The following is a 17,303-nucleotide window of genomic DNA, read 5'->3' as shown; positions in this document are numbered from 1 at the left end:
TTACTTTACTAGTCACTTGAAAAAAGTAATCTGATTACGTAAATTGCGTTACTTGTAATGCGTTACTCTCAACACAGCATATTTCGATTTTTTATTACCATTTTTCACCTTCTATTTGATCAAAAACATGCACTCTAAATCCAAGGAAAATAGTGATTTTCCCAAACTGAGAATGTATTAATACAAATTTTAATATATGCTTACTGGGCTCAGAAATTACATCTGATTCGCTTGCTTCAACAACAAAAATCTGTGGTTAAAAATCACATACACTAATAATTAATTAATACCTCAATCCAAATGATATTTTCATATATATTACATCTTGTAAATGCAAATATATGCAATTAAAAATAATTAATGTTACATTTTATGACTTAAGGCAATGAAAAGAATCTAGTATAAATCTACAGTATATATTATTAATAATTAATAATAATTAAAAAAATATATTTTTTAATTCTAAAGTTTTAGTAATATTTGTTGTACTGCCTTCATGTACATTTTAAAATAACCATTAAAAAAGGCTTTTTTTTTGGTTCGGAATCTTTAAATCTTCTATATGTAAATTGTCTCTGTTGTGATTGGCTATCCTTAGCATTTAACCTCAGCAGGTGTTGATTTATACATTACATGTGATATACAATCAAATGGTAATGTGCTCAGGTTTATGATACAAGAAAACACTTTTTGTGAAGCTCAGTTTCAATAAATGTTCAAGATGGACCAAAGTGCGCTTTGTACAGTGAATTTTAGAGTGTATGTGTGCAAAGTACAAAATACAAATTTTATTAGTAAAAAAGTGAATTTGGGGGCTAAGTTTGATTGTAACATAAGATCTCCATTACTACAATGTTGGAGAGATTTATGTAGTGTATCTGCCCACCTCTGTCAATAGTCCAGCAAAAGAAATAGTTACTCATTCTTAATGACCTGCCACAAAGTTAAATCTCTGGCATCCACCAAGACTCAGCACAGCAGGTAATATTAGTGCAAACACACACAACAGATGCCCTCCTCACATTAGGAACATAGTTTACCTACCAAGCACTGTACACAAGATTAAATGAAACTTACACTTGCTCTGTGTGCTAAATAGTGAATTATCCATGGTCAGCTGATGAATAGAAAGATCCTCACTGCCCACAACGGGTCTCTTCTCCACTTCCTTAAATACCACCTAAAGAAACAAAGAGTATTTGATTGTAAAAAAGACTCTTACATTCTCTTACAAGAAATATGTAAACTCAAAATCTAATCATAATGGTCTAGTTTGTGGAACCTAGGTTTATTGGACATCTTTTTGCATGTGTCAATATTTCAGTATGATAGTACATTGCTTTGCATGTCTCGCGACACATTCAAAGCGAAATGTCCAGCAAGCGGCGCATAAAGTTTTATCTGAAACAAATGAATGTGAATCTACCGGTATTTTTTATTATGCTGGTTGTTGTAGCAAGCAAGTTTACTATGTCAGAAAAGTCATACATATGAAGCTGGTTGTGTGATGCAAATGTTAAAATGTATCAAGTTTACAAATCATGCACTATGGTGAAAGTGCATGAGAAAGAGGCAGACATTTTATACCAGATTCTGTTTTCTGTTTTAAAGTTTTCTGGATTCCATTTTAATGGTTTAATTAAATGTTAATAACAGAAGCATGAACATAAGTAACTGAATTTATTAAAAAAAAAACTACAAAAAATATAAAAGAAATATGACTTTTTTAAAATTCTGTATACATACATTTTTGTGTATGTTTGTGATGAAATATGATACTCAACAAAAAAACACATGCAAACTTTGTATATATTTATGCATACATGTTTTTTGTTGTTGTTGAGTATCATATTTACACATCAGGCTTTTTATGGCTCATATATGTAATTCATTGAAAATCAATGATAATTGAGAGATGGACAAATACATGTTCCTAAAAAGCCAAAAGTTCCATACATGTTTTTATAAATTCTATGACGTACCGCATTATACAGTAAATACATATTTTTATGACTGAATTCTAATTCATCACGGAAATCACAGGGCCCTAGGTTTTGAGAAAACGGATCTTTTATCGAGCTGTTTCAGACACAGAGAAAAGAGGTGATGCTGCGGTGTATATTTATGAGAAAATTCAAGGGATTGTTCACCCAAAAATCAATTAATTTTTTTTTTTACATGTCGGTGAACTTTAAAGTTTTTTTTATTTAATTTTTTACCTTGGATGCATGTAAACTTATTGTAGGAGATTTCCAAAATAAAATAAGAAACCTTTAAAATAGCATAATAGGGGCACTTAGTAAAGTCAAGTTGAGTTTTCCCCTCTTAATAACAGTCCCACTCCCTCAGACATGTGTTCAGGAGAAAACACCTACAGCTTTGGTGTTTATGATGGTGGATGGATGCTCAAATTCAGTGATCTTCTTCCAGGTGATGTGATTCAGGATCCGAACCTAATGGGAAAGCCCATTAAAGCTCTTTTACACAGATCCTTTTATATTAAACTGATATTTTCCATCTGTTTCTCGAACAGATTTTCTACCTTCTCATCATAGCTGCCAACGGCCAAGAACTGGCTGCTGGGACTCCAAGAGACAGACTTTATGCCTAGAGACCACTCATACGCACTGAAGGAAGACAGCAGGCGGCCATCCAGCGAGTATAATAACATTTTATACTGAGGAGAGAAAAAAGTATATCTGATTAGTTAATATTTAACAAATTTATTAAACAAAAATTGTTTCAATGATAAAAAGTCAAACTCTGCTGATCAATGATAAGAGGCATTCAAAACACTGTGTCTGCATCAATCGTTCGTTTTGATGCTTATTGATCTCAAGAGATTTTCAAAATTGTTTAAAAAAACTCCAATCTGACTAGCTGGATTTAATGAAAATGATGTGGTAGAAATCACGTAGATTACACTAACAACTAATTAGCACATCAATCCAAATGCTAATTACAGTCTTGTTCAAAATAATAGCAGTACAATGTGACTAACCAGAATAATCAAGGTTTTTCGTATATTTTTTTATTGCTACGTGGCAAACAAGTTACCAGTAGGTTCAGTAGATTGTCAGAAAACAAACAAGACCCAGCATTCATGATATGCACGCTCTTAAGGCTGTGCAATTGGGCAATTAGTTGAAAGGGGTGTGTTCAAAAAAATAGCAGTGTGGGATTCAATCACTGAGGTCATCAATTTTGTGAAGAAACAGGTGTGAATCAGGTGGCCCCTATTTAAGGATGAAGCCAACACTTGTTGAACATGCATTTGAAAGCTGAGGAAAATGGGTCGTTTAAGACATTGTTCAGAAGAACAGCGTACTTTGATTAAAAAGTTGATTAGAGAGGGGAAAACCTATAAAGAGGTGCAAAAAATGATAGGCTGTTCAGCTAAAATGATCTCCAATGCCTTAAAATGGAGAGCAAAACCAGAGAGACGTGGAAGAAAACGGAAGACAGCCATCAAAATGGATAGAAGAATAACCAGAATGGCAAAGGCTCAGCCAATGATCACCTCCAGGATGATCAAAGACAGTCTGGAGTTACCTGTAAGTACTGTGACAGTTAGAAGACGTCTGTGTGAAGCTAATCTATTTTCAAGAATCCCCCGCAAAGTCCCTCTGTTAAAAAAAAGGCATGTGCAGAAGAGGTTACAATTTGCCAAAGAACACATCAACTGGCCTAAAGAGATATGGAGGAACATTTTGTGGACTGATGAGAGTAAAATTGTTCTTTTTGGGTCCAAGGGCCACAGGCAGTTTGTGAGACGACCCCCAAACTCTGAATTCAAGCCACAGTACACAGTGAAGACAGTGAAGCATGGAGGTGCAAGCATCATGATATGGGCATGTTTCTCCTACTATGGTGTTGGGCCTATTTATCGCATACCAGGGATCATGGATCAGTTTGCATATGTTAAAATACTTGAAGAGGTCATGTTGCCCTATGCTGAAGAGGACATGCCCTTGAAACGGTTGTTTCAACAAGACAATGACCCAAAACACACTAGTAAACGGGCAAAGTCTTGGTTCCAAACCAACAAAATTAATGTTATGGAGTGGCCAGCCCAATCTCCAGACCTTAATCCAATTGAGAACTTGTGGGGTGATATCAAAAATGCTGTTTCTGAAGCAAAACCAAGAAATGTGAATGAATTGTGGAATGTTGTTAAAGAATCATGGAGTGGAATAACAGCTGAGAGGTGCCACAAGTTGGTTGACTCCATGCCACACAGATGTCAAGCAGTTTTAAAAAACTGTGGTCATACAACTAAATATTAGTTTAGTGATTCACAGGATTGCTAAATCCCAGGAAAAAAAAATGTTTGTACAGAATAGTTTTGAGTTTGTACAGTCAAAGGTAGACACTGCTATTTTTTTGAACACACCCCTTTCAACTAATTGCCCAATTGCACAGCCTTAAGAGCGTGCATATCATGAATGCTGGGTCTTGTTTGTTTTCTGAGAATCTACTGAACCTACTGGTAACTTGTTTGCCACGTAGCAATAAAAAATATACGAAAAACCTTGATTATTCTGGTTAGTCACATTGTACTGCTATTATTTTGAACAAGACTGTATATATGGCACATCTTTTAAAATGCACATCCAGGCTACTAAAAATAACAAATGTTATGTAGTACGTCTTAGGTCAATGATCAGAATCAGGTTGTGAAAGAAGTCTTTTGTGACCAGAAGCATTGATTTCCTTCACCTCGAGACAGCTGTCCCACACTGCAAGCACACAGCCGTTAGGAGACCACTCTAGTCCTGCCAGATCTTGAGTCTCGCTCTCAAAATGCTACAGACAAAATGGAAGAAATGGAAAATTGGACAGACAAATTATAAATGCTAGCCAAGCCAAGTTTCTTGCACCAAAAATGCAATATCGTAATTTGTCATGTCCATTTAACACACTGTCTGATCAAATCACATAATGCACCCTAAAATCCAAAGAAATAGACATCTTAAAGGTGCCCTAGAAGGAAAAATTGAATTAACCTTGCCATAGTGAAATAATAAGAGTTCAGTACATGGACATCACATACTGTGAGTCTCAAACACCATTGCCTCCTACTTCTTATGTAAATCTTGTGCATGAAAAACACCACAGAAAAATAGGCAAATCTCAACATAACACCAACTGTGAAGCAATCGCTGGGATCATTAATATGCACGCCCCCAACATTTGCATGTCAGCCCATGTTCATTGTCAGGCGGAACTGCGCAGCTGAATCATCAGGTAAACGCGTCACGCGGGGATAGCGAAAACGGCAGCTCATGGACACAAATGTCATGTTCCAGGCTATGCAGCAGGGACGTGAGGACTTTTCATACCCTTCCCACAGATAAAAAATGTCAACAGTCATGGTGGATGTTTATTATAATCTGATACCGCAACAATTTAATTCAAAATCATTCGTATGCTCGGCCCATTTCACCACAGACAGTTTTTCTAACCTGGGACAATATCAAGCAGGATTCGCTCAGCGTCTAAAACTGAAGAAAGGGGCAATTCCAACTATATCCACTGATTGAGTGTCTAAACAATTTCTGATTAAATGTTAAAGTTTCTTAGAGAGACCGCATTGTCTAGATAATGCTAGTACGGTAACAATATGAAACTCCCAAGTATCATACAAAACTAAATAGTGTGTCTAAAGACAAAAGTTGATATTATTTTGTATTACAAAATACAACCGTAGATACGTCATACTACGTTAGTTTAGTTGCTTAAAGATCGTTCACTCGATCCTCCTAGCTAACGTCACCTTCTCCACCATACAAGTTAAACGATAGTCATTTGAAGAGGCTTCTAATCATTTTGTAAAAAAAATATATATATTTATATTTTTGAGAACTGAAGTATTGTTTTAACATGTTTGTATTTCAGAGTACATCACAGTCACTGCGTAGCCTACATTGTGACTAACGTTATATAAACATGCAATGTCACTGATGAAAAAAGACGAGTCTAAAATGTAGTTTAAAAAAAATGTAAACTAACTAAAAGCACTGGTTTTGTTGGGGGAAAGAAGAGCGTTAGAGTGTTCGTGCTTGCAGTTGCCAGATTTCAGTAATTAAATCCCCCAATCAGAGCTTTTCTGTGAAAAGAACGCGTATACTATCCCGTGTTTTACCTAAACATGTACAATCTGGCAACCATATGCACGCGAGCTCTCTCTCGTGCACGGACGATCTGAAAACACCAATAAACAAGTAAGCTGCATTTTAGCAATCTCCATTTGAGATGTTCTGCTTAACGTGTCATTCAGTCGGTCTGTGTTGTGTCAGGACGGTCAGGACTCATGAGCCTCTTTGCTGAACAACTGAACTGCAGTGAGCTCTGAGTGGCTAAAATAAGCCAAAAACAGAGCATTACATCCTAGGGACAATTTATAGGGTTGTAAATGGACCTGTAAAACTGTATCTGGACAATGTTTGCCCTTAAATAAGCCCCATACCCTCTATGTAGATATCAGAGAACCATTTAACATATTTCAACTCATTCTAGGGCACCTTTATGGAACAATCACCCTCATTTCTCGGTATAAAAACGAATAATGCACAGTACTATTGCACTCACTCTGAGAAGATGCCAGTCATCACAAACAAACACACTGATACAGTCTTTACACTCCCGCCTTTCTGCCAGAGCCATATAACGGCCGTCTGCAGTGAAGTCCATGCCTGAAACACATTTATGCATTTAAAACATAAATAGTCAACCATATATTCTATAGACTGTAATTCTGAAATGGAAAATACATTTTTTTACAGGAATTTGTACCGCTCATTCAGTCAACATGACAAATAAGGATTATTTGTAACACAAGCTTATGACTTGAAATTATTTGTTTCTGTCTTTTTGAGTGAAACTTCCACAATCCGGAAGTGCCTCCCTAATCTTAAACGCAGTAGTCTCGTCAGAAAAAAGGTGGATAGGGGCCCTGGCCGATATAGCAGTCCTTACAATGACACCTAGCAATGTGGATGGGGCATCACACTAAAGCACATGTTTTCAGTTACTTAAAAAAGGCAAAATACACTATATTGCCAAACATTTTGGGACACCTGCCTTTACATGTACATGAACATTCATTGTGATTGGAACATCTGAATTCAGTGATCTGGAGGGGTGTCCCAATACTTTTGGCAATATAGTGTATATACAACATTTGACAGTTTACAAGGCCATTCAAATGAGTTTAAAAAAGAAGAAAAGAAATTGATACTTATATTCAGCAAGTATGCATTACATTGATCAAAAGTGACAGTAAAGATGTTTTTCTGTCCATTTTTTTTTTTACATTTCTATTTTTATCAAAGAATCCTAAAAACTATTAGTTTCCACAAAATATGGAGCAGCAAACACTGATAATAATCATAAATGTTTCTTAAACACCAAATCGGCATATTCAAATTTTTTCCTAAGGATCATGTGACACTGAGGGCTGCTAAAAAATCAGCTTTTCCATCACAGGAATAAATTACACTTTATAATATATTTATTTAAAATTTAATAATATTTCATAATTTTACTTTATTTTTGATCAAATAATTACAGGTATAAGACACTTTATTTTTCAAAAACAATAAAAATTACCAACCCAAAACGTCTTAACGCTTGTGTACTGTATTTTTTATTATTATTTTTTTATTTATATTTTTTTATATTGCTAACTTATTTAATAGGTGTCTTATGTGTAGTTATTTTTTGTTAGTAGATTGTGGTGTAGCAAACCTTTTTTTTTAAAGTAACTTGACAGTTGTTGATAACTACTTTACATTATGGGCTACAGTCCCCAAAAGTGGATGAAGGTCAATTATGTTATGAATGAAATTGTGATCTATAACTTACCCACGACTGCAAAAAATAAATGATGAACAGTTTTCATAATTCACTCTGGTAGACAGACAACACAATGCTAGCACAGAAGCACCTTTCAACACAAGTTTTCCATCAGCTGATCCGAAGGTTACAGCTCAATCCACGAGCGACAGGGGTGACAGATAGCTGAATCCACACACTGCCGGCCAGAAAATGAGAATCTATGGCAGTGGTGCATGATATGAAGCTGATGTCCTGGAGTGTAAGGGGGGTTATGAGGACTATGTGCCATTTACCAGCTGTCTGTGAGAGCTCAGCCCTGGCTAGACGTCCAGGGACATGACTTATATTACAGGTAAATACTCACATGATTCATGTTTCTGTCACCCCGTCCTTACATCCCCCCCAACAAACAGTTTATGAAACTAGCTATACCCAGGCTAGTATAACTAGTTCAAACACTCATTGTCTGCACTTACTGCATGCACTCACCTTTCTGGCAGGATTTAGGATACTTGATGTAGGATACAGATTTTGTGCATAGAGACCAGACGGTGACTCTCAACTGTGAAGATAAAGCAAAAAATTATAACGATATAAATGCTTAAATTCAATAATACAAACCCAGTTGCAGCTTCAAGTTGTCAACCTTAATATTAAAACACAGGTCTGGGGTGTACGACAAGTTTAAAGGGATAGTTCACTCAAAAATGAAAATTATCCTATGATTTACTCGCCCTTATTTGGAAATGTTATAATACAACTCTGATTATGTTTGGCTAAAAGAAGAAAGTCTTGAGGGTGAAAAGAAAGATGGCTTAAGGGTGAGTAAATTATGGGATCATTTTCATTTTTGGATGAACTACCAGAATATCTCCATTATCAGACAAATGACAAAGCCTATTGGACAGACAAGTAAGAACATTTCTTAAACTACCGTAATGTAAAATAAAGTCCAAAAAGTAAAAAAAAACAAAAAAACAGCTAACAATATGGAAAGTAATTATGCGTCTTTATCATAAGAAAGAGGGAGGTCATGTAGAAAAGGAAAAAACTCTATATACCCAGTGGGAACTGTTTTGTTGATGTCCATTTAGAATCAATGATATGATAAATAAAACATAAAATTATATGAAATCTGAAATAATAATATTAAATGAATAAGTATAGGAATATTAATTATTAGGTGTGTGTGTGTGTGTGTGTGTGTGTGTGTGTGTGTGTGTGTGTGTGTGTCGTATCTGACGATTCGATTTAAAACATTTTGTTTTCTTATCAAGTAATGAGTTTACCGACTTAGAATATCAAATGTATGTACTGAACTACTTTAATTATACTGTAAGTAATACAAATGACTATGAATTGATAATAAAGCAAAACAATTGTATTTTAAGAAATATTAACCATCTAAATATAGTTACAACCAACTAAAAATGTAAGTTTCACCACCACCACCAAGCAAATATAAAGTAGTAAAGGGGAACAAATAATAACACATTACAAGCAATAAACAAAAAATGCCGTCCTGAAAGTTTTCCACACAAAGTAAATTTTTTTTCTCTTTTTCTCTGCATTATTTTTTTTTTTATTATTACTGCTGACAACACAGACAGTGTAATAGGCACGTCTATTACTCCAACCTCGTGTACTATAACTATGCAGTACTTGTTTTTTTTCCAGTTTGTTAATTTGTTCAGGTTGTCAATGCTGTTTTGTTACTGTGTGCGAGTTTAAAGGGTTAGTTCACCAAAAAATGAAAATTCTGAAGATTTTTTGTTGAAATCCGACACCAATGTCATTTCCTCTCTCAAGACCCATAAAAGGCACTAAAGACGTCGTTACAAAGCCCATCTCACTACAGTGATTCTACAATCATTTTATGAACCAACGAGTATAGTTTTTTTGCACAAAAAACTACACCAAAATAACGGCTTATATAGTGATGGGCCGATTTCAAAACAAAGTTTCGAATGTTATGAATCAGCGCAACGATTGATGATTCAGATCGCCAATGTCACGTGATTTCAGCAGTTTGACACGTGATCCGAATCATGAATGTTATATATGTTATATAGAATATTTTACCATAAAAAATGGTGGATAGTGATTCACACAGTCAAGCTCGTACAAAAAAGTCCCAACAAGTCAAAAAAAGTGGCGCATTTAACCTGTGCATGATTCCAAATCATCTAAAGTCATATGAATGTAATTTTGTTTACAATTTTAAGGGATAGTTCACCCAAAAAAGTCTTCCAAATGATTCTGTAATAAGTCTGCTGATGCAGCACATACAATTTTAGAACTCTAGTGTGTACTCGGCACCTTTATATTGTTCAGTCTGAATCCTCTAGGTGGCACACTAGAAAAGCAAGCTGACTTGAATGTGGTTTTTAGTCTTTGTCCAATTTTCAAAGAAACACCATTGACTATGAAGTATGAACCCCTGGCTTACACAACCTTAATAAGCTGCTTTAAAATTGACCATCGCAAACTTTCATAAACACTGCATGTGCTGTCATTAAAACAGATAGTGTGCTGTTCATTTATGGAAGTCTGTAACGGAGACGTCAGAAGGAAGACAACAGACAAGTGTCCAGACATCATTCATGCTCACACACTCCAGACAAAGAGCAGGAATTCCAGACAGACACTTCATTCCAAGTGCGTGGTGAACACAGACACACACACACACACCTGTCCATCATCTCAACACCTGTCAGTAGTTCTTGGAATCAAGTTCAGGCGACATTCGACTACTGTGGCACTCAGCCCAAGTGTAATCCAGACAGACAGAAAGAGAGAAGGAGAGAGAGAAAGTGGCATCGAGATTTCATAATACACTACTGTTCAATAGTTTGGGTTCAGTTAATACTTTTATTCAGTAAGAAGGCATTCAACTGATCGTAAAGTGAACTGAAAGTAAACTGAAGTAAAGTGACCGTAAAGAGATTTATAATGTCACAAAATATTTCTATTTTTTTGTTGTAAAAATTGTTGTTCTTTTGGAATTTCAATTCAAAGTATCCTGAAAAAAAAAACAATAATCATGGTTTCCACTAAAATAATATGCAGTTTTCAACACTGATAACTATGTTTTAAATCACTATATTAAAATGTTTTTTTAAACAGCATGTGAATGAAGACTAGAGTAATTGTAAAGCTGAACTTTCATCTCATAAATGATTTGTTTTAAAACATATTCAAACAGAAAACAGTTATTTTAATTTAAACAGTAATATTTCACAATATTACTGTTTTACGGTATATATTTTAAATCAAATTAATGCACTTTTCATTTTACCAACCCCAAATGTATGAGCAGTAGTGGACATGGCCATTTCTCATTTATGTAAATAGAGATAATAACAAAAAAATTCCATCATATTTTGCACCTAGTGCTATTTTTTATTATTCTGCTTTTTTCATGGTTTGTATTATTAACCAGACCATGAAAAGTAATTTTCAGAAGAACAGTGTATTCTGACTCTGACCCCACAGAGTTGAACTCAGTCCTGTCCATGGTTATTTATGGGAAGCAACAGTTGACACGGTGCAGAAATGACTCCTCCTACCGCCATACTTACATTGAACTCAGTGGTGTTGAGTATGTGTCGCCCGTCAGGACTCCAGCGTGACGAGACTAGTCCAATCGAACCCTCGTCTATCTTACAATGCCAGTCCGGCTGCTCTAGAGACCATACCTGAGAGAGAATAGAGATACACAAAGGCCATTTAACTACGAACATATTTGAGTCCTGTTGCCCTGTTGAATAGTTCAACATGAAAGACTGGCGCTGGCTTCCCTTGCAAAGGTAAGGTCATTTAGTGTGTAAATTAAACTAGAGAGGAAATTTTATTTAATAAAAAAGTGAAAATTAATTATAACCTAATACTTAAGTTATTAGAGGGTTATACGGCTGAAGCAAGGGTTATTTGAATAAACGCTTAACCATGTGTCTAGCTCGTACCATTTATGCAACCAATGTAAATGAGACACATGTCAAAAATCATGTGATTTGTTTAAAGGATTCTTAATTCAATCACACATTCGATCGAATTCCTAAATGACCACCATTCTGCTGTCTATTTAACCTTTACAAGTATGATCACAGCGAATATTCAAATCAGAGTTTGTGCTGGTCTAGCCCTTGATCGGCCCTTAGGGTCCAGCTGACCCCGATGGACATTTCCTCCATTTTTAAAAAGTGTTCCCTTCATCTCAGAGCTATGAGACTCTGGGATTTTTCCTAAATAATCTATCTAAACATGCACAAAAAAATCTGGGCTTGATTCGGTTGTTCTAAAGGTGTGTAAAACATTTTTTACCGTTAAAGTCCCTCGGGGTCAGATTGACCCCACATTGAAAATGAATGGGAAAATGTAAAAAAGTATTTTTTTCACTTTGTTTGTCAAAACAAAATAAACTAAATCCAGTATAAATCAGAAAATTTCTACATTTATATCAAGGTCTGATCCTAGAGCATAAACACAAAGTGGAACAAACTTTCTATCTCATACACACACACACACAAACACACACATGTATGTGACTAATAACAGCGAGTATTTGATTGAAAATGGCAAATAAAATCAACAAAAATGGCATAAATCTGAAAATTTTATATATATAAATGAAGGACTAATACTAGAGCACAAATGCTATATGGAGCAAGCATGTTCACTCACACACACGCACGCACACGTGTATGGGACATTTTTTAGATTTTAGCAATGAATGGGAAACTGTAAAAAATGCTTTTTTCCCCACATTGTTTGTAAAAAAAATCTACTAAATCAAGTATAAATCTGAAAATGTCAACATTTATATCAAGGTCTGGTCATAGAGCATAAAAACCAAGTGGAACAAACTTTCTATCTCATACGCACACACGCACACACACATACACACACACTTCTTCACGCCTGTTCATTACTGTTTATTGGTGCTGTAGTTTTGTTTTGTTTTCTATTGTGCTTGTTTTATTTACTTTTCTAAAATGTATTTCTTGTTCTAAAAAATAAATAATTTGTGATAAAAAAAATTCTGAAATAAATATGTGATTATAGTCTTTTAGTGGCAACTTGTAACATTTCAGCAAATGTATGTATAATAATTTGCAAAAGCAAATAATTCTAAATATATCATACAACAACAAAAATAAATACAAAAATACAGATTTTGAATGTATTTTAGAATGTTTAAATATAGATTCACCAACTGTAAAATTGTCATAAAATCATACAATTTTGAGGAGAAGTTGAAGTATCAAGAAAAATGAAGTGAAAGTGAAATGAGTCCCTATATGGACCTCTAGTGGATAATGTGGTCTTTGCACTTTACATCTTAAATGATAAATACTAACGTTTTTCGACAAACCTGCAGATGGCAGTATTCTATCCCTTCCACAGAGCAATGTCCAAAAACAATTTAGATTTAATAAAAATCATCATTTAAGTGATTTTTTCATAAAAAAAATAATTTTCCATGAGCCAATTTATGGAATAGTTAAGGAATTGTGCAGTAAATAGGTAAAAAAACCCACAAAATATCCACAAAAACAGCATTAATGAATAGATGAGAAGTAAATAAAGAAAATTATATTTGCCATATCAATTTTTTATATTTCCTTATGCAATTGCTCTGTAAAAGTTTGGAGTCTATCTGACCCCAAGGGACTTAAACATGAACCCTACTTGAGGGACGATCAAGGGCTAGAGGGAGCAGTTGTCACATACTGTAGGTATGAAACCGCTTAACAGTCTTTTCACCAACACAGTATCATTATTTACAATAATTCAAATCATCACAGAAGTATTGGGATAAAAGTTAATAGGTCTGATGGTAGCAAATCAAAATAGAGTAAATTACCCTTTTGAAAGTAACTTGAAGCTTTAAATAAAGATTGTATCAATTACATTGTTACATTAGTAGGCGTTGACAAATGTCTGTTAAAAATGTATGTCATTGAATTATTCATCCAAGAGATTCTTCAAAAACACTGGCTATGCTTTAAATCACCCATATACCCTTAGTCACTATTCCCTGCGTTACTCCATAGACCTCTTAAAGGAGTGAGTGAGTGAATTCGGACAAAGAGTGCATCGGAAGGGCTGCCGCTTTGCATTTGCTTGTTGTTTAAATATAATTTTAAACTTATCAAACTGGCAGCTCCATTAGCATGTACCCATCCATAACGTCCACTTTGTTTTTCAAACACCATTACAAGTTAATTTCCCCTCAAAAAAGGCACAGTGGTAACAAGGCATGATGAATCGATGTTCTCATTCAATTTACACAAAATTCTGACTGTCTGAATGTGAATGTCCATCTGAATGTCTCAACAGAAATCGAGACTCATCAGACCAGAACACATTTTTCATATATATCAGCTTGAATCAGTCGGCCCATTCTCCTCTGACCTCTAGCAACAAGGCATTTTCGCCCACAGGACTGCCGCATACTGGATGTTTTTCCTTTTTCACACCATTCTTTGTAAACCCTAGAAATGGTTGTTCGTGAAAATCCCAGTAACTGAGAAGATTGTGAAATACTCAGACCGGCCGTCTGGCACCAACAACCATGCCACGCTCAAAATTGCTTAAATCACCGTTCTGTCCCATTCTGACATTCAGTTTGGAGTTCAGGAGATTGTCTTGACCAGGACCACACCCCTTAATGCACTGAAGCAACTGCCATAGGATTGGTTGATTAGATGATTCGATTAATGAGAAATTGAACAGGTGTTCCTAATAATCCTAAAAAAATCCTAATAATTTATTTATTTTTCTTTTTTTATTTAATTTTTTATAAACTGCTGCAACAATCATTTTGTCAGTAACTAACATGTTATTTTTGTATTTCATTCTGGATAAAAGCTGAACATACCCAGACTGAAAAGTAAAGGTAAAAGTGCACAAAGAAATGCAATGGGCAACTTGACATACCTGCACAAGTCCTCTTTTGTACATGGCACAAAGGATGAAGAGGGAGTCAGAGGACCACTCCATGTGCATCACTTGGTCCAGGCATGTGTACAGGTGCACGATCTGAAGGGTGTTGATATCACGGACCACCAGGCGGTACTGAACACAGGTGGCCTACGAGCCCAAATTAAATGTGGTGATTAACAAGAAAAAATAAGATCAGTACGGTTGCATGCTATTCTGATCATAGTCATAATTTGATTTATCATTTGACAAAGTTGATGGCTGTAAAAAAAACATCTTACCAAATATTTCCCATCAGGAGAAACCTTGCACAATTGATTGGATTGCTTGAATACCTCTGAGAAATTCATGCTACTGGAAACAACAGTAAACCTTTGATTACTCTGTGACTGAAAAGACCAATATGATAAATATAAATATATTGATGACTGTGTTGTTGCATACTTTAAACTGTGGACAGTAACATACTACCAAAATGATAAGTTTGCACACAGAGACACAAAGACAAAACATAGTAAAAGAACACCTAATTCTTCACCAAAAATTGAGAGAGAGAGAGAGAGAGAGAGAGAGAGAGAGAGAGAGAGAGAGAGAGAGAGAGAGAGAGAGAGAGAGAGAATAATTGTCATTATTCCCAAAGGTGATTCGTTTTCCATTACTAAACTATATTACTTATAATCTCATTATGACTGACAGACATTTTATTATAACCAGTAATCACAATATATCAACATTATATTTATGAATATAATGACTAATTGTAATTATAATACTATTAATAATATTAAAATTGACTAATTGTAATTGTAATACATTTTAGAAACGACTAGTATAATACAGTTTTGTCAGGCTTAGGAAACGTTAACGTCTCCGTATCAGTGTCTACTAAAGTTACAACACCGGTTACACGTCTACTAAGTTAACAGAAGATTCGTTGCGTGCGTTTTAACAATTTACCTTTCAGAGTATTGTAAGTACTGATCCGAAGAGTTTATAGGTTAGTATTTAAGACCTTTGCAGGATAAAACAACAACACACTCATGAGAATCAACTGTCTCAGCCAGGAGCGCTAAAGGGCTCAACCGAATATCTTAATGTTTCGGAAGTGACGTATTCGAAAACGTCATTTGTGTTGTGCTGACAACCAATCAGCGTCGCGCTTTATTGTCGGCGTTTCAGGGGAACTATGGGAAATGTAGTTTCATTTCTATTCTTGTATAGGCTACACTAGAATTAACAATAAATATGGCTTACCAAACTCTTAATCAGTATTTTTAATGATTGTCTGCTTTAAATAGCCGTACATGCATTTCAAATAATCATTTCAAATTGAAAAACGTGTTTATGTTGTCTAGGGAAGGGAATTTAAATAGTCGTTGTCTTTTGTTGTCTTTTGTTAGGAGCAGTTGTCTTTCTACAATCGAATTAGACGGTCATTTTTTAAGTGAGAATATAAACGTAACACTTTAATTCTATTTTAGCGACCTCTTCATATGGGATTAGCGTTTCCCGCTCGTGTGAGTCCAAACGGCGGCTAACGCCTCCTCCGCCTCCCCACCAATTCCCCCAACCCAACCCTCCACAGCCAAGTGCACTCACACTCCGCGAGCCTATTTACCCTATAGGCTATACCTGCATAATCAGCCTCATCTGCCTCTCTCATCTGGCGTTTTAACTATTCAAGTTGCGTTCTGATGTTCAATGGCTTAATTCGGAGCTCATTTGCTAAATGACAAAGCTGTAGTTTACATAGGGTCAGCTGCAGGTCAAGCAAAGTGATTTGGGGATCAAGAGAACATCAGCAGTTTGTTCCAAGCCAGGAAAATAACTTGTTTGGTAAGTAAATCTAATATAAATGCAGTATTTGTGGTTCGTTTGAACTCTCTTTGATTTGTCACGGTATGGGAATAGTATAAGCGCCCACATTGCTGAAGGTGAGCGTTTAAACCCACCCACTTTATTAAGTGAACGCAGTAAGATCGCCTCATGTTTTCATCATCCACTTCAAGCTTATTATAGATTGGATTTTGTGTTTTTAAAACGTAGCATTCACATTATTTAACATAAATAATGTTAAACATGTAAAATAAAATAAAAATCACTGCACTGCGATTGATTTTTGATTTTTTACATTTACGTAAGGCTAATTTATTTATTTTTAACTGCGTAAAAAAGCACAAAGTGTAGGCTACTGTTGCGATTTAATTTGTGCCTTTTTGTCTGTCAGTTAGAAAATCGATGAGTGTCCTAAAAAGGTGATACAGTGGTCAGAGTTCACTATGATAATTGTCTGTCAACATGCATGTACAGTAGACCAAACATATGCTTGATAAGAAACATGAACTTCTGTAAGAGCTTTTTCTTCTTCTTCACTAGACAGTTATATGTTTCTGTTTATCTAGCCTACTAGTTTAGTTTTACAGTTATATTATGTTATTCTATTATACAATATTATTTCCAAACAATATAGATGGTAAAAAAACAAAAATAAAAAATACGAAATATTACTATAAAAAAAT

At 35.1% G+C, this 17,303-nt stretch overlaps 2 protein-coding genes across 6 annotated transcripts in view; one reads left to right on the top strand and one right to left on the bottom strand.

The window, feature by feature from the left end:
* wrap73 (WD repeat containing, antisense to TP73) overlaps positions 1 to 15,878 on the bottom strand; it is a 29,343-nt gene extending 13,465 nt beyond the window's left edge. Inside the window, exons 1-10 of one of the 2 annotated variants that reach the window (XM_067413109.1) lie at positions 15,742 to 15,878; positions 15,066 to 15,138; positions 14,782 to 14,934; positions 11,421 to 11,537; positions 8,329 to 8,401; positions 6,592 to 6,695; positions 4,720 to 4,806; positions 2,543 to 2,677; positions 2,376 to 2,453; positions 1,078 to 1,180 (exon numbers count right to left, since the gene is read on the bottom strand). In XM_067413109.1, the coding sequence (XP_067269210.1) occupies positions 1,078 to 1,180; positions 2,376 to 2,453; positions 2,543 to 2,677; positions 4,720 to 4,806; positions 6,592 to 6,695; positions 8,329 to 8,401; positions 11,421 to 11,537; positions 14,782 to 14,934; positions 15,066 to 15,134 (919 nt within the window). In that variant the 5' untranslated portion in view covers positions 15,135 to 15,138; positions 15,742 to 15,878. The remainder of the gene's footprint in view (positions 1 to 1,077; positions 1,181 to 2,375; positions 2,454 to 2,542; positions 2,678 to 4,719; positions 4,807 to 6,591; positions 6,696 to 8,328; positions 8,402 to 11,420; positions 11,538 to 14,781; positions 14,935 to 15,065; positions 15,139 to 15,741) is intronic. The other variant, XM_067413110.1, reaches the window with a different exon arrangement.
* Positions 15,879 to 16,575: 697 nt separating this feature from the next.
* tp73 (tumor protein p73) overlaps positions 16,576 to 17,303 on the top strand; it is a 62,772-nt gene continuing 62,044 nt past the window's right edge. For all 4 annotated transcript variants that reach the window (XM_067413103.1, XM_067413102.1, XM_067413101.1 and 1 more), the window contains exon 1: positions 16,576 to 16,620. The gene's annotated coding sequence lies outside the window, so the exon portion shown is untranslated. The remainder of the gene's footprint in view (positions 16,621 to 17,303) is intronic.

Source organism: Pseudorasbora parva, chromosome 13 (assembly GCF_024679245.1).
Source record: "Pseudorasbora parva isolate DD20220531a chromosome 13, ASM2467924v1, whole genome shotgun sequence".
Taxonomy (NCBI): Eukaryota; Metazoa; Chordata; class Actinopteri; order Cypriniformes; family Gobionidae; genus Pseudorasbora; species Pseudorasbora parva.
This window is presented reverse-complemented; position numbering and strand designations above follow the sequence as displayed.